Here is a 23,625-nt window from a genome sequence, read left to right as displayed (position 1 = left end):
TTTTAGAGATATTTTCAAGCTTCTTTTAAACAGAACTGTACTTTCTTTATAATGAGTGAATTGGTCTCTACTTTGTCCTAGTATTTAGAGAAAGATCAGTCCGTTCACTTTAAATCAAATGTGAAGTGTGGGATTATTTGGAGCTCTGATGATCTTGGGCTGCATACCTGTGTGAGGGCCTGCTTGTGGGTACCCCTTCCCAAGATTGTTTTTTGTTCCTTGAAATGTTTTCTGATTTCCACGTGTCAGACTTCCTGGAGCAGCGCATGGTGGACTCCTCCTTAGCGAGGCGCCTGCGTGGTTGGTGAGCTGTCTGCATTCTGGCTCCCGGGAGCCCTTCCAGATGGGGTCACGTTTGTATCCGATGCGTATTCCAGAAATATCCCTTTCCCTAGGCGTGTTTTTAAGTCCGTTTCTCTGCTTGGGGTTTCCTGCGCCGTGGAGTGTGTGAGTTTGTAAAGAAAGGGTGGGCCTCAAGTTTCACTTCGCAGAAGAGGGAGCCCCGCCACACCCTCACCCTGCCCTGGAACGCCAGGCGTGCCCGTTCGTCCTGTCCTGGCGCAGCCCTGCAGGGCTCCTGCCTCTGCCTCCTGCTGCAGGAGTGTGGGACGCCCGAGCGTCTCTGCCCCTTCGCCTCTCCCCGCTCCCCAGACAGGCTGAGTTTTCCAGTCCTTTCTCTTTGGTGTGTGGCAAGTTCCCTCTCTCCTAGGAGCCTTTCAGGTCATTTTTGTCATGCTTTATCCAGAGGTTTTAAGGACATGTCTGTTGTATTTAAAGCTAGGTGTTCCTATGTTACCTTTCCAGTTAAAAGAAAAACCTTGATGTGAAAAAGGATCCATAATGATATTTAATTAGCTTAAAACACTCCTCTGTTTTGAACAGTTTCATTGTTTCCAAGTTGTTGCGGTCGTGGTAGATGGGGAGTGCATGCCCATTTTCACCACCTCGACGTCTCTAGTGTGTGCCGGGTTGGTACTGAGCCTGGAGACCTCGGTGAGCTCCGGCAGGAGCACCTGCACCAGCACCGCCACAGACCGCGTGTGGGGCGCAGCCGGCCTCCATGGGGCGTAGGAGAGAGTGGCCGTGCGGGGACGGTTAATCCTGACATGGCCATGGGGGTGGCCGTGAGGGAGGCGGGAACAGGACTGTGTGGGTCTGGGGGTGCTGTTCACAGAGGCAGAGGAGGTCGGGGAGCCCCCAGCGTTTCAGGGGACGCGCCTCACTCGGTGCCTGCAGCGGCCTGGGGAGAAATGCCGCCTGGTGCAGCCCCTGGTGACGCTCGCCATGGTTCCTCTGGGGCCTTGCTGGCCGTCAGGACCACACCAAACCCCCATCTCCCCACCCCCAGCACAGTCCCCTCGTTTGGGCAAGAAAATGGAGTTCAGTTTTGGTCATTTTGAGTCTGAATGCTTTGTAAGCAAGTGGGTGGTCTGGGGCCCCAGGGGTCTGTGCCGCGCGGGGCACTGGGAGGACCGTGGCTGGCGCAGCAGGACGGCCTCTGTGGGCCTGGCGGTGCCGGAGCCCAGGGCAGCACCAGGCAGCAGTCGGGGTGGGGGCGGCGCAGCTGGGGCTCCTGCTGAGACTCAGGCCTGTCACTGTCCTTTTCCCTTTGACTTATTGCTGCTGGAAACATTTCCGGACGTGGGAATACAGAGACAGGGAAAGGTTTTCTGTGGCTCTTGACACAGGTTGTCAAAACAGCTGTTCAGAAAAGAGCTGAACCGCCTGACTCTGTCGTTGGCATGTTTGGGTGCCCTCGTTTCCCCAGTGACGTCGCGCCTCGGTCATGCCTCCCAGCTCTTGCAGTGATCCTTGACGTTTGCATCTCCAGGCTGGTTTACTGGTAGTGTGCCCACCGTTTCCAGGCATTTTATGTATGTTTACTCTTTTTTCTTTGAATTTCAAAATATGAAGGGGGTACAAATGTTTTTGTTACATGGACAGTTTTTATGATGCTTAAGTCAGGGCTATTGGTGTGACTGTCACCCAAAAAGTGTTCATTGTACCCATTACTCCTCACCTCCTTCCCTGTCCACCTTCTTGATTTTAAATGACTTTTACTTCTCTGTGTGCCCACGTGTGCCCATCGATTAGTTCCAAATTATTAGAGTACATGTGGTGTTTGTTTTTCCATCCTTGAGATACTTCACTTGTGATAACGGTCTCCAGTTCCATCCAAATTGCTACAAAAGACACTAATCCATTTCCTTTTATGGCTGAGCAGTACTCCGTGGTGCACCTCCCCCACGCGGTGTGAATCCACTCGTGAATTGGTGGGCGCACACGTGCTCCCTTCAGTCTCACTTGCTCCTTTTCCAGACGCCCAGGGCTGAGCGTCCCTCGGTGCCGGCACTGCTGCGGGTGGCGTGGCGTCACAGCCTCTGTTTCTGGGCCTTTTAACTTCACATTAGCCGGGCGTGGTGGCTCACGCCTGTAATCCTAGCACTCTGCGAGGCCAAGGCGGGTGGATCGCTCAAGGTCAGGAGTTTGAGACCAGCCTGAGCAAGAGCGAGACCCCCGTCTCTACTAAAAATAGAAAGAAATTATCTGGCCAACTAAAATATATATAGAAAAAATTAGCCAGGCATGGTGGTGCATGCCTGTAGTCCCAGCTACTCGGGAGGCTGAGGCAGGAGGATCACTTGAGCCCAGGAGTTTGAGGTTGCTGTGAGCTAGGCTGACGCCACGGCACTCACTCTAGCCTGGGCAACAGAGCAAGACTCTGTCTCAAAAAAATAAATAACTTCACATTAATCCACTTAAACAAGTTGAATATTTTTCTGTAATATTATTTTAATGAGATATAATTCACATAACCTAAAATTCACCATTTTAAAGCACGCACTTCAGTGGCTTTTAGTACGTTCACGGTGTTGTGTGGCCGCCACCTCTGCTGGTGCTGGGCGTTCCCCTCGCGCCGGGAGGAAACTGGGTGCCCGTTGGCAGTCACCCCCTGCTCTCCCCGCAGCGTGCCGCAGCCGCCGGTCTGCTCTGTGTCTGGTTTGCCTGTGCTGTTTCCTAGAAACGGAGCCTCCTGCACGGGTCCTCATGCCGTTGGTGTCTCCTCCGTGTCGTGTCTTCAAGGCCCTTCAGTGCTGCAGCGTGGGCCGGGTCTTCATTGCCCTGGACGGCCGGGTGGAGTCCATCGCGCGGACATGCACATTGTGTTCATTCCTCCCTCGGTGGGCGTTTGGGTGGTTTTCGTCTGCGGCTGCTGTGAATGATGCTGCTGTAAACATTTGCCTGCGTGTTTGCGTGCGGACGTACGTTTCCAGTTCTCCCTGGCACGTCACAATTATATTTTAGTGACTGTTTCCTCGTGTCAATTCTAGGCCACGTCCTTTGGTTTCCTTCCCCAAGAACGTGAACAGGAATGTGAACCTGAGATTGCTGAGCTCGTGGGCAGACCCGACGGGCAGCAGCAGACACAGGTGAGGCAGCACGCGGGCCCTGGGCACGGGCCGGTCAGCCCCACACGGTCACCGCGGTTCTTCTGTGATTCTTACCAGGGCTGGGGGGAGTTCCAGGCAGGCGGGGTGGGTGCTGTGGGCTTGCTGTCTCCTCTCTGTTGGGTTTGTTTCCGTGTTCCGTGTGTGGGCTCTCACAAGGGCCACTGGAGGGTGCCCAGGGCAGGGCGTCCGGCCGCGTGAGTGATGCGCCCCGACCTCGGGACTGGCCACGCCCCCATCAGCTGAGAGCCCCACTCTGAGCACAGACAGTGCCTTCGTCCAGTGAGGGCAGGAGGGAGGCACCCCTGGTGGCGGCAGGGCTTGGGGCGCAGCATAGAGCCCCTGGGACCGAGGAGCTGGGCCGCGTCCTCCGCCCCCGGGGAGGTGCCTGCTGTTTTCACGTCTGTGTTCTGCTTACTCCTGTCCCGTCTCATTTCCGCTCTCTGCGCCTCATCAGAGATGCTTCTCTCCGCTGCAGACGGTGCACAGCCTTGAGCTGGAGGCGCTGCGCCTGAGCCTGAGCAACATGCACACGGTGCAGCTGGAGCTGACGCAGGCCAACCTGCAGAAGGAGAAGGAGACGGCGCTGACGGAGCTGCGGGAGATGCTGAACAGCCGGCGCGCCCAGGAGCTGGCCCTGCTGCAGAGCAGGCAGCAGCACGAGCTGGAGCTCCTCAGGGAGCAGCACGCGCGGGAGAAGGAAGAGATGGCGCTCAGGTGTAGCCAGGAAACAGGTACTGCAGCCGCTCAGGTGTGGGCAGACAGGTGTAGCCAGGAAACAGGTACTGCAACCGCTCAGGTGTGGACAGACAGGTGTAGCCAGGAAACAGGTACTGCAGCCGCTCAGGTGTGGACAGACAGCTGTAGCCAGGAAACAGGTACTGCAGCCGCTCAGGTGTGGACAGACAGCTGTAGTCGGGAAACAGGTACTGCAACCGCTCAGGTGTGGACAGACAGGTGTAGCCGGGAAACAGGTACTGCAACCGCTCAGGTGTGGGCAGACAGGTGTAGCCGGGAAACAGGTACTGCAACCGCTCAGGTGTGGACAGACAGGTGTAGCCGGGAAACAGGTACTGCAACCGCTCAGGTGTGGGCAGACAGGTGTAGCCGGGAAACAGGTACTGCAGCCGCTCAGGTGTGGGCAGACAGGTGTAGCCGGGAAACAGGTACTGCAGCCGCTCAGGTGTGGGCAGACAGGTGTAGCCGGGAAACAGGTACTGCAGCCGCTCAGGTGTGGGCAGACAGGTGTAGCCGGGAAACAGGTACTGCAGCCGCTCAGGTGTGGGCAGACAGGTGTAGCCGGGAAACAGGTACTGCAGCCGCTCAGGTGTGGGCAGACAGGTGTAGCCGGGAAACAGGTACTGCAACCGCTCAGGTGTGGGCAGACAGGTGTAGCCGGGAAACAGGTATTGCAACCGCTCAGGTGTGGGCAGACAGGTGTAGCCGGGAAACAGGTACTGCAGCCGCTCAGGTGTGGACAGACAGGTGGTCAGGAAACAGGTACGGCAACCGCTCAGGTGTGGACAGACAGGTGTAGCCAGGAAACAGGTACTGTAACCGCTCAGGTGTGGGCAGACAGGTGTAGCCAGGAAACAGGTACTGCAACCGCTCAGGTGTGGGCAGACAGGTGTAGCCAGGAAACAGGTACTGCAGCCGCTCAGGTGTGGACAGACAGGTGGTCAGGAAGCTGGTATTGCAATCCACTGGTTTACCTGTGTGCTTTTTAAATTTGGTGATTATCTGGCCTAAACTGAACTCTTTATATGTGTAATATTTACTTTTATGTTTTAATGGTTTTGAATACAGTTTTTGTTGAAGTGGTTACTGTTTTTGTGAACATCTTTATTGAGATATAATTCACCTATTTAAAGTGTACAATTCTCTGGGAGCCCGAGGTGGGAGGATCGTTTGAGCTCAGGAGTTCGAGACCAGCCTGAGCAAGAGCGAGACCCCCTCTCTACTAAAAATAGAAAGAAATTAGCTGAACAACTAAAAATATATAGAAAAAATTAGCCGGGCATGGTGGCGCATGCCTGTAGTCCCAGCTACTGGGGTGGCTGAGGCAGGAGGATTGCTTCAGCCCAGGAGTTGGAGGTTGCTGTGAGCGAGGCTGATGCCACGGTACTCTAGCCTGGGCAACAGAGTGAGACTCTGTCTGAAGAAAAAGTGAATAAAGTGTACAATTTGGTGCTTGCAGTAGAGCCACAGAGCTCACAGCAGTCCAGTTTGCAGCATCCGTCCCCAAGGGGAACCCGCGCCCCCCGCAGCCGCCTCTGCTTCCCACTGGGAGGCAGCGCCGGTCTCCGCCGCGGGTGTGTGGGAAAGTCTGCCACACTGGGCCACCTGCCACTCGCCCTCACCTCGGGGGACCAGTTTTCTTAGTTTCTTGTGATGCTCTCCTGTGTTTCTTCTTGTAGCTACAAGCAAACACAAATATATAGTTTTATTTTCCTTCCTCGTTTTGTAAAATACAAAACATGGTTTGCCTCTTGCTGTGTGCATACTGCTTCTCTGCGGCTGCTCCTGGGGTGGCGTCATGCTAGTCCGCCGAGGCCTTGCCTCGCCCTGGTCCCTGGTCCCTGGTCCCTGGTCCCGCGTGTGGCTGGCCTGGGGGTCCTGACTGGCCCTCTGGACGTGGCAGCACGTTGCCCGCGGAGGCTTCATCCTCGGTTGTGAGGCCGCCTCCTAGCTGGGCGCCGTCTGCTCCTACTCCATACCCACCCGTCCTGAGGTCCCGCTGCTGCTTCCTGCCCGGATCTCCAGGTGTGCTGCGCCCACCTCTCAGGCCCACGCACCTTTGTCACACCTGCCCCTTCCTCTGCCCAATACCTGGGGTTCCTGAGGAGGCATCTAACCACCCAAGTTGCTGCTCGAGCCCATCTTCTTCCCTCTTGGGGTGGAAGGCTGTTGGACCCTAGAGCCGCCCCCCAGCACCTCACCTGGAATTGGACTTGGTGGGAGCCTGAGCTAAGGGCCCCAGGTTCTTGTGGCCAGAGGTTAGAGCGACTTTCAAGGTGCTCAGTGATGAGGGGAGTCCCAGGGAGTGACCATTACCTGCTTTCTTGGCTGGGCTTAGCTCTGGCAGAAATACAGCTTTGCTATTTAGACTACACACATCGCGGCAGGCCCTGTTGTCCCGGGAAGGTCGGCAGGTGCCCATGGAGCGGCCAGTGGGTGCAGTCACTGGAAAGGTTGAGACTGAGTGGTCTGAGGTACTCTTTTTATTTCTTACAGCTGAGCTGAAGGAGAAGTTACAATCAGAGATGGAGAAAAATGTCCAAATAATGGAGGTAATATGATTGATTAGAAAAATAATTTATGCCAGGTGCAGTGGCTTGTGCCTATAATCCCAGCACTCTCAGAGGCTGAGGTGGGAGGCTCGCTTGAGGTCAGGAGTTCGAGACCAGCCTGGGCAATAGCTGAGACCCCCGTCTCTACTGAAAATAGAAAAAATTAGCCTGTGTGTGCTGGTGCTCACCTGTAATCCTAGCTACTCAGGAGGCTGAAGTGGGAGGATCTTGAACCCAGGAGTTGGAGGCTGCAGTGAACTGTCTCAACGCCACTGCGTGCTAGCCCAGGCGACAGAGCCAGACTCTCTCTTTAAAAGAAAAAACTGTAATTCATGTGTATATTGTCTTTCTTTTCTCACCACACTTCACAGCCCCCTGTCCTTGCCCTCACCTGATTCAAACAGAATCTGATCAAAGCTTTGTTGGAATGTGCCAGTTGAAAGCGGATAGCATTCCTTTCTTTGTATAATTTGTACTTGTCAGAAGACTTGTTTTGTTGTTTCACATTGATTTCTGTCACACAACAGCGCTCGCCTGTCCCGCCTAGGCTGGGTCTCTGCATGGCCCCGTGGCCCTGCCCTGAGCTGCGCTCTGGGACGCAGCCTCTGTCCCCCCGGACTTGTGTCTGGTGGAGGGAGGTGGACATGGCAGTTTAGTGCAGTGCTCGGGTGCAGGTGCTGGGCGTCTCGTGGAGCACCTCCCCGGAAGAGCTTTTGGACGCGGCAGGGTTCCATGGGCAAGTGGGAGGTGTTGTGTCCATGGGCGCCCCCCAAGTTGGTGCCAGGCCCTTGGTGGAAGGGAGTGAGCCCCCAGCCCATGCTGAGCACTTGGCGTGGCCTGAGTCAGGCGTGCTGGCCGCGCCCTCAGGCCATGGTCGGAAAGTGGCTGTCAGCCTGGGACTCGGGTGGCACTCCGGCCTCCTGCCCCTCTGGCCCAGGCAGTGGGGACAGAGCCCAGCCCCAGGCAGACATCGGCAGAGTGGCCTTGCTCGCTGGGTCTTGCAGGGAGACGAGTGTGTGAGCCTTTGAGGGCAACTGTGTGGATGCCACGCTGTATCCTGAGGCTGGTTCTGTCCTGGGACAGGTGGTCTTTGTTCTTGTTCTTTGGGCCTCCGGAGGCTTCCGTTTCTGTCCTTTCAGCAGTTGATGGAGGGACTGACTGGCCACCAAGAACCCGTTTCTGGGGACAGTTTAGTTTGGGGGTGAGGACTGCCCACCCTTGTTTTGTTTTGTTTTTTGAGACAGGGCCTTGCTCTGTTGCCCCAGCTGGAGTGCAGTGGTGCGATCAGAGCTCACCGCAGCCTCCAACTCCTGATCTCAAGTGATCCTCCCTCCTCAGCCTCCCGGAGTGCTGGGATTGCAGGAGCCAGTCACCCGCCAGGCCCCACTCTTGGCTTTTGACTGTGCGACTTGTCTCTGTACCACAGATAATCAACTATTGACTCTAATTTCCTTTTTCTTTCAAATTAGACCGTGAAGCAAGACTGGGAATCTGAAAGAGATTTATGCTTAGAAGAGCTACGCAAAGAGTTATCTGCAAAGCATCAGTTAGAAATGGAGGATTTACGAAGCCAGTTTCAGGAAGAATTGGCAGAACAGAAAGCTGAGTTGGAAAAGATTTTTCAAGCCAAAAACCAGGCTGAATGTGAGCATCTAATTAAAAGGAGCAAGTTTGAAGTGGGAGTGAGTTTCCCTGTGTGAGACTAGAGGAGGTGTCACGTGACCCATCATGTGACCTGGCACGCTTCTCCTGCCTTTGGTGTTACTGCCGCACAGCTGAGCACACTTGTGTTCGGCCTCTCAGGGCCCTCGGCCCTTCCTGCCCGTGTTGCGGAGGGGGCTTTGCTCCTGCGGCTGCCGAGTCATCACCGCGGCGGCCGCATCACGGCTGCTCACTGTTGATGCTCTCGGGTTGCGTGTCCCATGTGACACCGTGGGCCGGATGACACTGTGGGTCGGGTGGGTGGCGCTGCCTGCGCGGCGCTTGTGGGCGTCCCTCCCTCCCCTGTGGGCGTCCCTTCCTCCCCCTATGGGCGGGGGCGGGGGCGGGGGTGGGGGCGGGGGCCTCCCCTCCCCCTGTGGGCATCCCTCCTTCCCCCTGTGGGTGGGGCCCTTCCTCCCCTGTGGGCGGGGCCCTTCCCTCCCCCTGTGGGTGTCCCTCCCTCCCCCTGTGGGCGGTGCCCTCCCTCCCTCTGTGGGCGGTGCCCTCCCCTCCCCTGTGGGCGGTGCCCTCCCTCCCCCTGTGGGCGGTGCCCTCCCCTCCCCTGTGGGCGGTGCCCTCCCTCCCCCTGTGGGCGGTGCCCTCCCCTCCCCCTGTGGGCGGTGCCCTCCCCTCCCCCTGTGGGCGGTGCCCTCCCCTCTCCCTGTGGGCAGGGCCCTTCCCTCCCCCTGTGGGTGTCCCTCCCTCCCCCCGTGGGCGGTGCCCTCCCCTCCCCCTGTGGGCGGTGCCCTCCCTCCCCCCGTGGGCGGGGCCCTCCCTCCCCCCATGGGCGGGGCCCTCCCTCCCCCCTGTGGGCGGTGCCCTCCCTCCCCCTGTGGGCATCCCTCCTTCCCCCTGTGGGCGGGGCCCTCCCCCCTGTGGGTGCCCCTCCCTCCCCCTGTGGGCGGTGCCCTCCCCTCCCCCCCTGTGGGCGGTGCCCTCCCCTCCCCCTGTGGGCGGTGCCCTCCCCTCCCCCTGTGGGCGGTGCCCTCCCCTCCCCCTGTGGGCGGTGCCCTCCCCTCCCCCTGTGGGCGGTGCCCTCCCCTCCCCCTGTGGGCGGTGCCCTCCCCTCCCCCTGTGGGCGGTGCCCTCCCTGCAAGAGCCCAGAGCGGAGCCTGGCGTGGCAATGCCATGTGGACTGTCGGCACTAGTCTTGCTGTGTGGATCGTGGCCACTGTTGTAGAGGAACATGGCTTGTCATGAGCTAAGTGACATTTGTCCTGCTTTCTAGCTACCCTTGAGAATCTGGAAGCTCAACATGAAGCAGCCATTAAAAAGTTGCGTGAAGACCTGCAGTCTGAACATTGCCGTTACTTAGAAGACTTGGAGTTAAAATTCAAAGAAAAGGAAAGAGAAAAACAGCTAGAGGTAGGCAAGAGCTTACTTATTTTTTTTTTTTTTTTTTTTTGTTGTTGTTGTTGAAACAGAGTCTCACTTTGTTGCCCAGGCTAGAGTGAGTGCCGTGGCGTCAGCTTAGCTCACAGCAACCTCAGACTCCTTGGCTTAAGCGATCCTCCTGTCTCAGCCTCCCGAGTAGCTGGGACTACAGGCATGCGCCACCATGCCCGGCTAATTTTTTCTATATAGATTTTTAGTTGCCCATATAATATCTTTCTATTTTTAGTAGAGATGGGGTCTCGCTCTTGCTCAGGCTGGTCTCGAACTCCTGACCTCGAGTGATCCATCCACCTCGGCCTCCCAGAGTGCTAGGATTACAGGCGTGAGCCACCGCGCCCGGCTGAGCTTACTTATTTTTAATTACTTGATATATTTGGGAAGTTTTAAAAGATTTTGGAATTGGGCTGTTGCATACGCTGTTATTTGCTAAGACTTAAGTACCACATTTAAAGAGACTCTCGGTGTTTGGCAAATAAAAGTGTAAGGACGTGGAGTGTGAGGTTGATTTAAGAATTATGTTCAATCTTGTAGTGAGAAAACACATATTCTTTATAAGTGTCTCTGAGACATTTATAGAAATTCTAAACAGCAGGAGTGTAAGGCCACATTTTCTGACCGTAATTCAGTAAACAAGAAATTCCTAAGAAAAATTAACCAAACACATTTGTGCTGTTATGTATTCAAGACACTTTTCTAACAAAATACACACAGGTGAAAATGTAGGCGATATGCCCAAATCCCGAAGTGCTTTTACCACCAAACCTAAGAAGCAAGCGAACGTCCCAGGCTCAGTTCAAGAAATTAAAAAGAAAATAAACTAGAAGCTGGAATTAGCAGTGTGTCAGGCCAGGAGTTACAAACCTGAGAAGGGGGAAGAAGTCGGGGTTCAGGGGCCCAGGTCTCCCCTGCTCAGTGAGAATGAGCCGACGTGTGCAGGGAGCGAGGCCAGGGCCTGAGCCGTCGCCTGCAGAAGACGCGAGTTACTGAGAGGAAACGGGGGAGGCAGCCCCCACCACCGTCAGAGAGCGACACTGTCAACAATGAGCTGTAGTTTTTGTCCTTCTGTGGGTGTTGTGACCAGTCCTCCTGCTGGCGAGACTGCTGGTCAGGGCCAGCTCTGCTCTGGGGGCCTGGGGCAGAGTGAGCAGACGCTGCAGGTGCCAGGTCAGTCTGAGCAGGGCCCTCGGTCTCGGTCCCGAGCAGTCTGCGTGCTCCAGGCTGTTCACCGCAGCTCTGACACCTGAGAGTTACCCCACAGCAAGGCAGGTCGCCAGGTTGTGCCGTGTTGGTCTTTGGGCTCCTGGTGATGTGATAGAGAAATGTTTAGTATCAAAGTGTGAGAGGTGGCCGGGTGCGGTGGTCACGCCTCTCAGTCCCAGCACTTTGGGAGGCTGAGGTGGGAGGATCGCTCGAGACCTGGAGTTCGAGACTGCAGTGAGCTACGACGACGCCACTGCGCTGTAGCTGGGTGATAGAGCAAGACCCTGTCTTTAAAAAAAAATTTTTTTTTTAAAGTGTTAAGAGGTAACTTGCTTCTTTAGTGCGAAAATAGTAAAAATGAGAATCCCCCCATTTTGTGAGTGATGGGCACCGAGTGTCCCGAAGCCAGTGTGTAGGTGGAGTGTGCGTGCAGTGGAGACTGTCCCTGGCATCCCCTCAGCGGCGTGTACGTGTGACTCTGCGAGGCTGGGCAGCTGCAGGCAGGCACAGCCCCAGACCGTGGCGTGCTTTGCCGTGTGGCGTGGTCGCCCATGTGGAGCAGAGCTGTTCTGGTTCTCTGAGCTGCGGGTTGGGACGAGCTTTCCCCCAGAGGTGTTTGCAGATGGCTCGAGTAGCCGCACAAAACCACACGTTGGCTGCGGGGGGCGGGGGGGCGGGTCTGTCTCACTGGGTCCTCACGGGACGCTGCTCTTCCAGCTGGAGACCCTGCAGGCGTCGTACGAAGACCTGAGGGCGCAGTCGCAGCAAGAAATCCGGCACCTGTGGTCGCAGCTCGAGTCCACGGGAACCAACAGGCAGGAACTGAACGGTGAGGAATCCTATGTGGAAAATTTTTTAAGTCCTCAAAAGTTAAAGTTGTGAGTTTTTAATTAAAACTCTAAACTAGAATTTAATAATTGTAGCAAGCACAAAAAAGTGATTTTGTAATTTACTTGTTTTATATCTTGAAGATCTACACGTGTAGTTTTATGATGGAAATTTGTTTGCTGGGAGAGAGCCTTGGTTTTCTCCTTAGCGAATCAGCTGAGTGATGGCATGTCATTGTGGGCCCTTACGCGTGCGGTTGACGTTAAAGCATTAGACGGACCCGTGGTGCTTACTTTTAACCTAGAAAGTACAGCAGAGATGTGGCTCTCCGCTGGCACCTGGGGCTGCAGTCCAGCGCCTGCCACGCACTGCCGTGTGGACCTGTGCCCCTCAGTGGCTGCTGTGGGCTCCTGTGGCTCCAGCCCTACCTGTGCTGAGGTAGCTCTGCTCCAGGCCCCTCACAGCTGGGCTCCTCGGAAGACCCCGAGTCCCTGGGCCAATCCTTCCACGTCAGAGAGGCCTCTGCTTAGCGGTGACAACAGGCGCTTCAGGGCGGGCAGAGCCTCTTGTGCCCATAGGCGGTTGGTGGTCAGGCCTGGCAAAGCCACAGGTGATACAGACAGACTGGTGTGAGTTTCTGGAGTTGATCTATAGACAGAGCCTTTTTTTTTTTTTTTTTTGAGATAAGGTATTGCTCTGTCTCCTGGGCTGCAGTGCAGTGGCATAATCGTGGCTCACTGCAACTTCCAATTCCTGGGCTCAAGCGATCCTCCTGTCTCAGCCTCCCAAGTAGCTGGGACTACAGGCATACACCACCACACCCAGATGATTTTTCTATTTTTAGTAAAGACGGGGCCTTGCTCTTGTTGAGGCTGATCTTGAACTCCTGAGCTCAAGCGATCCTCCCACCTCAGCCTCCCAGAGTGCTGGGATTACAGGCGTGAGCCACTGTGCCTAGGCCAGACAGAGCCTCTAAACCCACTCATTTTTCCTGTGGGTAAATGTGATTTGGAACAAAGATTTGGTCCTTTATCAGAAAGGACCAAAAATAATGCTGTTTGGGAATTGCAGTCTGTCACCTGGTGGCTCTGCCTCCAGCCCCGAGCTCTGTCTGGTGGCAAGGGTGGGGGTCCGTCTGCACTGGAGGGGGAGGAGAGAGCTGGTGGGCCACAGATGCACAGGCGCCAGGTCTGCATGTGGCGCTGCCAGCCCGTCCTGCATCTGGGGACCCGTCCAGAGGACTGTGACACGAAGTCTCTGGGGTGGTAACCAGCTTCAGTCCACACCGTTAGTCCTTGATTGCTGCAGACATGCCGCTGCCTCCTCTGGAGCACGGTAGCCGTGGGGACATGTTCTCTTATGGTCTGTGTTGCTTTTCTGTTGTCTAAAGATTATCACAAACTTGGCGGCCCAAAGCAACACACATTTATCAGCTCCAAGGAAGTCTGGGATGGTGTGGCTGTGTTTTCTGCCCAGGGTCTCCTACTGCCGAAATCTGGGTGTGGCCGATGTCCTGACCTGTGTCTGCTTCCAGGCTCGTTGAGGTCCTGGCAGAACTGCGTCTGGAGGGTGCAGGGCCAGCATCTGTTGCCTGCTGGCTGTGGCTGGGGCCGCTGGGCCTGAGAGGCCCCCGCCTCCTTCCCCATGGAGTGCTCAGCCGGAGAAAGCGTTCTGCTCTTGGGGCTGCAAACCTAGGCCGTGGGAGGGGTCCCTTGTCACACTCGCAGGCTCTGAGATTGGGGCCTGCACATCACAGGGTCCTTCCTGTGTCCTGGTTTTCCATGTCTCACGTTAAGATAATGCGTGATCTCATCCTGTTCCAGAGTTACGTGAGCAGCTCCTGGCGAGAACGTCTCACGTGGAAGAACTGGAATACCTGAAGCGAGATTTTGAACAGCAGCGGCAGCAAGAAAAAACCCAGCATGAATCTGAACTGGAGCAGTTGAGAATTTATTTTGAAGAGAAATTAAGGTATGCCGAGAAAACCTACCAAGAAGACCTGACTCTGTTACAGCATCGGCTGCAGGAGGTCAAGGAAGATTCTCTGCTGGAGTCTGTGGAAACCAGGTAAATAAAGCAATTTTTATCTTAAATGTGTTCCTAAAATATAGGAACCTTGTCCTGAATTCAGATCTAGTTTTGTTTGTCTTTTCATGCCGACGGAGACCCGTAGGCTTTTGTTTTAGAAACACATTTCATGGTCGGGACCCAAGACAGGCTGATGTTGACACCAGAACCGAGTCTCGGCCGGGCGCGGTGGCTCACGCCTGTAATCCTAGCACTCTGGGAGGCCGAGGCGGGTGGATCGCTCAAGGTCAGGAGTTCGAGACCAGCCTGAGCGAGACCCCGTCTCTACTAAAAATAGAAAGACATTATATGGACACCTAAAAATCTATATAGAAAAAATTAGCCGGGCATAGTGGCGCATGCCTGTAGTCCCAGCCACTCGGGAGGCTGAGGCAGTAGGATCGCTTAAGCCGAGGAGTCTGAGGTTGCTGTGAGCAAAGCTGACGCCACGGCACTCACTCTAGCCTGGGCAACAAAGTGAGACTCTGTCTCAACAAAAAAAAAAAAAAAAAAAAAAAAAGAACCGAGTCTCCCACCTGCACGTTCCTGCCGCGTCGATGGCGTGCGGCCCCCCTCGCGCCTGGGTCTCGCACCCCCACCCCACCCCCGCTGTGACCCCGTCACTGTCGGTCCCAGGGGCCCGGGGGAGCCCAAGTGGAAGAGGGGCATGTGCAGTTCGTAAAACGTGTTTTCTCTCTTAGTTCACCTTGTGCGTGTTTGGAAGAGACCCCTGAAAAAGAAAAAACAGGTTGTCTTGATCAACTTGACCTTCAACCTGAGCAACATGAGGTAAGGGACCAGTCACGGGGCAGAGGCTGCGTTTCGTGTTATGGAATCTGCGTGTGTCCTCCCTGACCCCTGGCGGGGGGAGGGGGGGGCTGCTTTGACATCCGAAGGTGCCGCTGGTGAGACCGTGTGCTGTGCTGTGCTCATCTCTTCGCGCACTTTTTTCCCTGTTTTATTTGAGACGTGGTCTGGCTCTGCTGCCCAGGCTGGGGTGCGGTGGTGTGATCGCAGCTCACTGCAGCCTGACGCTCCTGGGCGTAAGCCATCCTCCTGCCTCGGCCTCCCAAACTGCTGGGACCACAGGCTCACCCCGCTATTCTCAGGCTCTCGATGTCCTTTTTGATCAAGGGCATAGATCAGGAAGGGGAAGGGGGGGTCGGGAGAGCAAGTCCTTCCCTCGGCCCTCCCTGTAAGGGGGGCCCTCTGCCCGCCGGGCACGTCTCATACTGCGTGTTGTCAGACTTGACTTTTGACAATTGGAAGGGCATGAAATTGTGTTTTTGCTTGGAGTTTCGTGTTAACATTTTTTCACTGGCTTTTACGTTTCTTCTTCCTCCGGTTGCTTCCGTGTCATTGGTCTCTGTCATTCCTAACCTCTGTGGAACAGCGCTGTCCAAACAGTGCTTCCTGGGACGACGGGTGGTTGTGGGTCTGGGCTGCCAGTGTGGGCTCCAGGGCGTCCGGCGAGCACCTGCCGTGCGGCGGGAGTGGAGGTCACGATGGGGATTCCCCGGAGCGTCGGCCCCGCCCCAGGCTGCGCGGCCCTCGGTGCAGGTGCGCTCAGCCTCACCTGGGCACGGACTCTCGGCCCAAATGGCTGCTGTTCTTGGTCATTAGGTTGTGTCTTAGCTCAGGCGGCCGTCACCAAGTCCCACGGACCGGCTCAAACCATGGACGTTGATTCTCTCCCAGTCCTGCAGGCGGGACGTCCGAGGCCAGCGAGTGGCAGTGCTGGTTCCTCGGAGGCCCCTCTCCTGGACGTGGGGACGGCGTCTCCTCCCCGTGTCCTCACCGGTCGCCCCTCTGTGGGTGTCTGTGTCCTCAGCTCCTCTTCTTATAGGGCACCAGTCCGATCATCCGCGGAGACCCTGTCTCCAATTACGGTCACATTCTGGGGCCCTGGGGTTAGAGTTTCAACGTATGAATTTTGGGACACACAGTTCAGCCCCTCCTGGGGGTCTCCCACTCGCTGTGCGTCCCAGGATAGGGTGTGAGGTGCTGCCCACCCCCTGGAGGCTGCCCCACCCACATGCACTCCGGGTCCCTGTGCCCTGCCGGTGTGACGCAGATGCTGTAGGGAGCCCCCGCCTTCCGCCTCCGGCTCTGTGGCGCCTCCTAGTCGCATGTGGCCAGCGCTTCTCGGGAGCCACCCTTGCTGCTCCTCCCACCTTGTCTGCCTTCTGGCTCTGCCACTCGCCCCGTCCTGGGACGTCCTGCACACTGTTCAGGGTCCCTTCCCCGTGTGCCTGCAGAGCCAGCGTCACCTCAGCGCAGTGTGGGAGCGTGATGAGCAGGCCAGCCTCGTCCTCGCACGTCTGTGGTGGCTTCGCTCTCCTGCAGGGGGTTCTTCTGTCGTCCCCTGGTGCTGCTGGAGAGCTGTCCCTCCCCCTGCCGTGCCCTGTGCCCTCTCGGGCCCCCTGGCCCCTCTGTGTCCCAGGAGTCCGAGACGTCGCAGTCTGTCTTTCCTTCCGTCTGCGCCCATTTTTCACGCTAGGAACAAGGTAGGGACTTCGAATCTCAGACTCTGCCTTCACTTCTGGGAAATCTTGTGTCTTATTTGTCTTGATCACTATTTTTCTCTGCATTCTTTGTCCTCTGCAACTCCTGTGAGACTCACAACTTCCAGAGTGAAGCCTCGAATTTTCTTAGATTTTTATCTCTCATCTTGTATCTGTTTTGGTTCTATTTTGTAAGCAGCAGATTTTTTCTACCTCTCTTCTGATTTCCTCAGTTGAATTTATTTCTTTTTCGTTTTTGATTTCTAGGGGCTTTGCTTTCTTGTTCTGTCATTTTTTATGTCCTTCTATTCCAGTTTCATGGATGGAATGTTTTTGCTCACCTCTCTGAGGACAGCACTTAGTGTCTTACAGACTTCGGTCTCCTGTTTGTCTCCACTTTCTGTCTGTCGGGGCCCTGTGTTTGGTGCTCGCTGCGTAGACGGGGACCTGTGCTGTCTGGGGCCCTGTGTTTGGTGCTCGCTGTGTAGACGGGGACCTGCGCTGTCTGGGGCCCTGTGTTTGGTGCTGGCTGTGTAGACGGGGACCTGGGGCTGTCTGGGGCTCTGTGTTTGGTGCTGGCTGTGTAGACGGGGACCTGCGCTGTCTGGGACCCTGTGTTTGGTACTCGCTGTGTAGACGGGGACCTGGGGCTGTCTGGGGCCCTGTGTTTGGTGCTGGCTGTGTAGACGGGGACCTGGGGCTGTCTGGGGCCCTGTGTTTGGTGCTCGCTGTGTAGACGGGGACCTGGGGCTGTCTGGGGCCCTGTGTTTGGTGCTCGCTGTGTAGATGGGGACCTGGGGCTGTCTGGGGCCCTGTGTTTGGTGCTGGCTGCGTAGACGGGGACCTGGGGCTGTCTGGGGCCCTGTGTTTGGTGCTGGCTGCGTAGACGGGGACCTGGGGCTGTCTGGGGCCCTGTGTTTGGTGCTGGCTGCGTAGACGGGGACCTGGGGCTGTCTGGGGCCCTGTGTTTGGTGCTGGCTGCGTAGACGGGGACCTGGGGCTGTCTGGGGCCCTGTGTTTGGTGCTGGCTGCGTAGACGGGGACCTGGGGCTGTCTGGGGCCCTGTGTTTGGTGCTCGCTGCGTAGACGGGGACCTGGGGCTGTCTGGGGCCCTGTGTTTGGTGCTCGCTGTGTAGACGGGGACCTGGGGCTGTCTGGGGCCCTGTGTTTGGTGCTGGCTGCGTAGACGGGGACCTGGGGCTGTCTGGGGCCCTGTGTTTGGTGCTCGCTGTGTAGACGGGGACCTGGGGCTGTCTGGGGCCCTGTGTTTGGTGCTGGCTGTGTAGACGGGGACCTGCGCTGTCTGGGGCCCTGTGTTTGGTGCTGGCTGTGTAGACGGGGACCTGCGCTGTCTGCCTTCTTGTGGGGCTCGAGCCCCTGTAGTCTTGGGGACCCTGTTCCGACTGCAGAGCTGGGCCTGGGGTGCCGGTGGTGTCACCTCTCCCCAGGGTCATTGTCTCCTCCAGAGGTGGCCCCTCAGTCTCCTGCGAGGTCCTTGCCAGAGGAGAAGTGGGTGGGTCCCTGTGGCCTCCTCCGTGGGGGAGCAGGGCGTCCCCGATGTCCTGGCCCTGCAGGCGTCCGTGGAGCACGCCCTGCGCTGCTCGGCCGTCCCCTGCGAGCCTGAGGCCGTGACACCCTGTCCTTTCTGTCGGTTGCCTCCTCCTCTGTTTCTTTTCCTCCTACGTTTATAAACTAAATTTTCCCCTGTGACCTGAGTCGCGTTTCAGGAGGGCCAGGAGATAAACATGCTGGGCCGTGCATCCTGAGCCAGTGGGCGCCTCGCCCGACCCTCAGGCGGCGTCGCGCGCTCGTTGGTTTCTGGGATGGCGGATGAGCTTGTGTGTCTCCTCCCGTTTGCCGACCGCCGTTCCCCCGCGGGGGGCAGGCCCCGTCTCCTGTCCGCCCTGTCCTGGGGGTCTCTATGCGGCTGCTCTTTGGTCCGGACTGTCTTTCTCAGGGAGGGGCCGGGGGGCTCACGTGCCGCGGCAGCTTGTCCCTGTGCCCAGGCCGGGCGGCTCTTGCTCTGCGCACTGGTGTCCCGGGGGCACCAGTCTGTTTGACCAGTCGGGCTCGTTCCTGTGAGCAATGAGAATGCGTCCCCACTGAGGAGGTAGCTCGAGCTCACTGGAAGCCTGGCGTGTGGTTACTGTGGCTCCTCTGGGTCTGGGGTTCGGTGGACTCGCTGGCCGCGTTTTAGGGGAACAGGAGGGCGTCGAGCACACGGAGCCCTCCACTCGCGCCGTCCTCAGGCCTCAAGAGCGCACTGAGGGGCCGGGCGCGGTGGCTCACGCCTGTAATCCTAGCTCTCTGGGAGGCCGAGGTGGGCGGATCGTTTGAGCTCAGGAGTTCGAGACCAGCCTGAGCAAGAGCGAGACCCCACCTCTAAAAATAGAAAGAAATTATATGGACAGCTAAAAATATATATAGAAAAAATTAGCCGGGCATGGTGGTGCACGCCTGTAGTCCCAGCTACTCGGGAGGCTGAGACAGGAGGATTGCTTGAGCCCAGGAGTTTGAGGTTGCTGTGAGCTAGGCTGACGCCACGGCACTCACTCTAGCCTGGGCAACAGAGTGAGACTCTGTCTCAAAAAAAAAAAAAAGAAAAAAAAAAAAAAGAGCGCACTGAGGCCTGCGCTGGGCGGGGGCCCCGGTGGGGGCGGCACGTGGCACTGGGCTCACGCCGGGGCTGCCGCGGTTTGCGTGGGGTGCGGGTGTGCTCTCAGGAATCTATGAGGTGGGCGTGTTTTCTTGGGGCACAGCGGGAAGCACCTTCGAGGGAGGTGACAGCGAACAAGGTCCCTGGCTCTGTAACAGCCTGTGCTCTGTGGCTGCCCCGCAGGGGAGCCCGCCTTTCCAGGCGGACGTGGGAGGAAACCGCGGGCGTCAGTCAGAAGCACCGACGTCTCCCGTCCACAGCCAGCACGAGGGCCACGTCGCGGACAGACGCCGCTCGGAGACAGAGGCCTTGGGGCGGGAGCATCTGGAGCTCGGGCGGCTTCCAGCAGCGCTCTCGCAGCACAGCCAAGGTGGGTGCCCGTTGGCCACCTGGCTCTTGGTCCTTGAGGGCTGTGGGCAGCGTGGGCCTGTGTCCGTCGGGCAAGGCCGGGCCTGCTGTGCTCTGACTCCTGCGAAGCACCCGCACGCTCAGGTGCTGGCGGCCCCCCAGAGCGTGTCCCGACATGGCAGGTCTGTGTCGGGTGGGGCCGCTGCCCGGGGGCTCCCCTGGAGGGCTGGCTTCTCCGGGCCGTGTTGGCGAGGGTGGGTCTGGCCGGGCAGCAGCCCCAGGACGCACAGGGTAGTGGCTGTTCTCCCTCGGGGAGGGGGATGTGCACTGGGTGGGCCTGGGGGCTGCTCTGGGATCCTGCTCTGCTCCCAGCAGGCCCAGAGTGGGCAGGTGGGCAGACCTGCCCTGGCGGGTCACCTGGTCAGACCGAGGTGGTGGGACCCCCAGGCAGAGCACGGGGTGAGGCTGTGGGGTGGTGGGGAGGTGGCGGGACAGAGAAACCAGTCATCCCAGAGGTGTGTTCCAGTGGGGCTGCACGGTGGCCCCTGATACGGACCCCACGAGGCGAGGGCAGGGCTGTCTTGCGCTGCCTGGACGCTCGCTGCCTGGCGTGGCTGAGCCCTGGGTGTGGCGCCGTTGCTGTCCACGGTGAGGTGAGCAGGCCCAGGGTGAGGGCCCCCCGTGGAGGGTGTGGAGTGATCAGGCACCACCCGGGGTGCTGTGGCTCGAGCTCACTCGGGCCGGCGGTCGAGGGGAGCACGGGCCCCACCCGAGAGTCGAGGGGCCGGCACGCAGCGGGTGCCGGGTCTCCCCCTCGAGGTGCCTTTCTTGTACCAGAGGCACCCACAGCCCCCACGTGACGTGTTTGGTGGCTGGGCCCTCTCCCTGTGACTCGGCTGGTCCCCACTCCGGTTCTAGGAGTTGTGTCTTCCTCTTCCGCAGCGGAAGACCCGGGCGGGGGGATGTGCTCGGCTCCCAGAGCAGCGTGGGGGCTGGGATGTGAACCCCGCGGGCCCCCGACCACAGGCTGGTCCCCGTGCAGACGCCTCGCAGACCCTGAGGACACAGGTCTGAGCACAGGCAGGAGGCTCACCCCGGGGAGCCGACAGCGGGTCACGTGTCACCCCCACCCTGAAGGAGCAGCGGCTGCTGTGCTGACCCCAGGTGACCTGGGGCAGGGCTGTGCGGGGCAGTGCTGGATGCACACCCCGAAGGGGACACTCGAGAGAGCCGTGTCTGCCCCCGTCACTGAGTTAACACAAGTCCTTTAAAATTCAAAGTGTCGTAACTGATGTGTTTGAAAGTCGCTGTTGTGCTGGTGCGGCACGTGGGCTCCCTTGGGGTCGGCCTTGGCGTGTGACCGTCTTCCCTCGTCCTGCCCCGCAGAGCTTGCTCTGGTGCGTCCCCTGCGTGCACACGGTGCAGCCCTGGAGGTTGACACGGAAGTGGCTGCCAGAGTCTTGAATTTGGAAACTGAGCACAAAGTCAAACTTTCCCTTCTTCAGACTGAGCTCAGAGAAGAAATTGAACTCTTAAAGATGGAAAACAGAAACTTACGTGAGAAGCTGCAGCATGAAATCCGTCTGAAAGACGACCTGGAGCAGGTGAGTGGTGACTCAGCCAGGCGCCTCCGGCCTGGCTCCTCGGTCTGTTCCGCTCGGAAGGCTCGTGGTCTAGTCGGGGCCCCCGGGTCCGGGGACAGCCCAGGACCACACGCACCACACTTGTGAGGAGGTCGGGCCACACGCGTCCTGGTGACTGTTCCTCGTGGTGCTGTCACAGTGTGGGGTTTGCACGGACCACCAGGGTTCCGCCCTGAGGCAGAGCCAAATTCCGGCTTGAGATTGCTCAGGGAAACTGGCCGGGTGTCCTCGGCAGGCTCTAGGAGGAGGCACAAGCCAGGTGGCTGTCGCCTGTGGTAACCTCCTGATGTCATTCATCCCGGCGTCCTGAGTTACGTCCCACGTTCTCCAGGCTCTTGGGGACTCTGTTTTACAGCCGTGGAAAATGCATGCACCAACCCCCTTCCTGCCATTTAGTGAGTGCTGAAGTCACTGCCGTGCTGTTAAAAATGTTGACAAAGTGGTAAAACAAACCGCTGCACAATTATTAAGGACCTGTCGCGGTGCTGGAATCATAGAGTTAATGTGAGCTAAGATTTTCTTTTTCTTTTTTTTTTTTTTTTTTTTTTTTTTTTTTGAGACAGAGTCTCACTCTGTTGCCCAGGCTAGAGTGAGTGCCGTGGCGTCAGCCTAGCTCATAGCAACCTCAAACTCCTGAGCTCAAGTGATCCTACTGCCTCAGCCTCCCGAGTAGCTGGGACTACAGGCATGCACCACCATGCCCGGCTAATTTTTTCTATATATATATATATATTTTTTTTTTAGCTGTCCATATAATTTGTTTCTATTTTTAGTAGAGATGGGGTCTCACTCTTGCTCAGGCTGGTCTCGAACTCCTGAGCTCAAACGATCCGCCCACCTCGGCCTCCCAGAGTGCTAGGATTACAGGCGTGAGCCACCGCGCCCGGCCTGAGCTAAGATTTTCATGCCCTTTTCACGTGTTCTGGGCGAATCACCTTCTCCCAGTTTTGTGCCTGTGGCCAGGCTGATCGTGTATGTTCTGTGTCCTGCCCCTTCCACCCCCTTGCTCTTCCTTGTGCGTGTCTTGTTGGATTTTCTTTGTCCACCCACACACAGTTTCACAGGAAGCTGTTCCACCTGCAAGTCTGAGCCCATGTGAGTCTTGCCAAGGTGCTGCCACGGCTGTCGGGCCACCCAGAGCGGGGGCAGCCCTGGGGCCGGCCACAGTCTGCATCCACGCCGCCCTCAAGGTGACTTGGTGACACCCACGGTGCCGTGTACTCCCCTGGCCCCTGTTTTATCTCCTTGTGTCAATCACTGGGAGAGGGTGTAGAATTATTTCTCTTTTAAATTTTGTTAATTTTTGCTTTGAGTATTTTGAAGCTGTTATTACGCACGTACACACACATTTATGATTGTAATGTCTTTCTGAAAAATTTACCTTGTATCATTAACAAAATGTCCCCTTTTGTTCCTGTAGTAACCTTTGTCTTGAAATCTACGTTCTCTCATTAGAATAGTCATGCCGACCTTCGCGTGTACTTTGTGTGCGGAGCGTGCCTTCAGTCCGTGTGCTGTGACTGTGTTCAGATGCGGGAGCACATCGGGGGTGTCCTGGTCCCCGGGGACAGGTCTGCCCTGCCCTGGGCTCGGGGTCTGCCGATGCTCAGTGGATTGTGGACGTGTTTGGACTCAGCTCTTCCATTTCACTGTTGGTTTTCCATGTGTCCCCTCTGAGCTTTTTTGAGGTGTTTTTGTTGTTTGTCTATTTCTTTTTTCTTGACTTTTGGATTGTTTGAATATTTTCTAGAATCTGTTTCAATGTATCTGTTAACTTTTTATTATGCTGTTGGTATCACGTCTTCGCTGGCCTAGGGTTAGAAGGCAGATTCCCAACGTCTCAGGGTCGTCTCAGGCCACACGCTGCCGCTGCACAGACCGCGGCCGACCGGTCCTGCAGGGGCCTGTCCGCCTCCACTGGCCTCTCCTGCTACAGGTTCGTGGGCGTTACGTCCCCTGTGCTGTGCCCGCCACAGTAAATGCGATCGGCTTTGGAAAACCATCTGTATTCGAGAGAAATTAGGAGGCAAAATGGTCGCACACTTACCATTTCTGGTGCTATCCACTTTTTCTTGATGATCTGACTTTACGTTTGATGTTACCGCCCTTCAGCCTGGAGGATTTCCTCTGGAATTTCTTGTTGTGCACGTCGGCTGCACACGTTTTATTTCATTTGAAAACGTCTTTATTTCACTTTTATTCTTGAAGAATATTTTTGCTGCATAAAAATGTCTGCAGTGATAGGTTTTTTCATTCAAGATTTAAAGATGTTTAAAACCCTTGTCTGCTAATTTCATTATTCCTGTCATCTTGGAGTTGGTCTCCATTGATTGTATTTTCTCTTCATCGTGGGTCATATTTTCCTGTTTATTTATCAACTAATTTTGAATTGTATCCTGGACACTGTGAATGACATAGTTGGAGACTCTGGATGTCCCGCCGTGTCACTCCTCTGAAGAGTGTTGGCTTTGTGTGTCAGCAGCGGCTCAGCCTCCGCTCCCCTCTGTCGTGCTGCGGGGGCGTTGGGCGGCTCCTTTTGCGTTG

At 56.9% G+C, this 23,625-nt stretch overlaps 1 protein-coding gene across 1 annotated transcript in view; it reads left to right on the top strand.

Annotated features, from left to right (window-relative positions):
- Positions 1-23,625, top strand: part of PCNT (pericentrin) — a 121,374-nt gene that overhangs the window by 23,684 nt on the left and 74,065 nt on the right. Inside the window, exons 3-12 of the mRNA XM_069474875.1 lie at positions 3,333-3,431; positions 3,928-4,183; positions 6,684-6,739; positions 8,209-8,383; positions 9,669-9,805; positions 11,753-11,864; positions 13,687-13,930; positions 14,632-14,719; positions 19,274-19,460; positions 20,825-21,042. Coding sequence (XP_069330976.1) covers positions 3,333-3,431; positions 3,928-4,183; positions 6,684-6,739; positions 8,209-8,383; positions 9,669-9,805; positions 11,753-11,864; positions 13,687-13,930; positions 14,632-14,719; positions 19,274-19,460; positions 20,825-21,042 — 1,572 coding nt within the window. The remainder of the gene's footprint in view (positions 1-3,332; positions 3,432-3,927; positions 4,184-6,683; positions 6,740-8,208; positions 8,384-9,668; positions 9,806-11,752; positions 11,865-13,686; positions 13,931-14,631; positions 14,720-19,273; positions 19,461-20,824; positions 21,043-23,625) is intronic.

Source organism: Eulemur rufifrons, chromosome 7 (genome assembly GCF_041146395.1).
Source record: "Eulemur rufifrons isolate Redbay chromosome 7, OSU_ERuf_1, whole genome shotgun sequence".
Lineage (NCBI taxonomy): Eukaryota > Metazoa > Chordata > Mammalia > Primates > Lemuridae > Eulemur > Eulemur rufifrons.
Note: the sequence above shows the minus strand (reverse complement) of the source record. Positions and strands in the feature narration are given on the sequence as shown.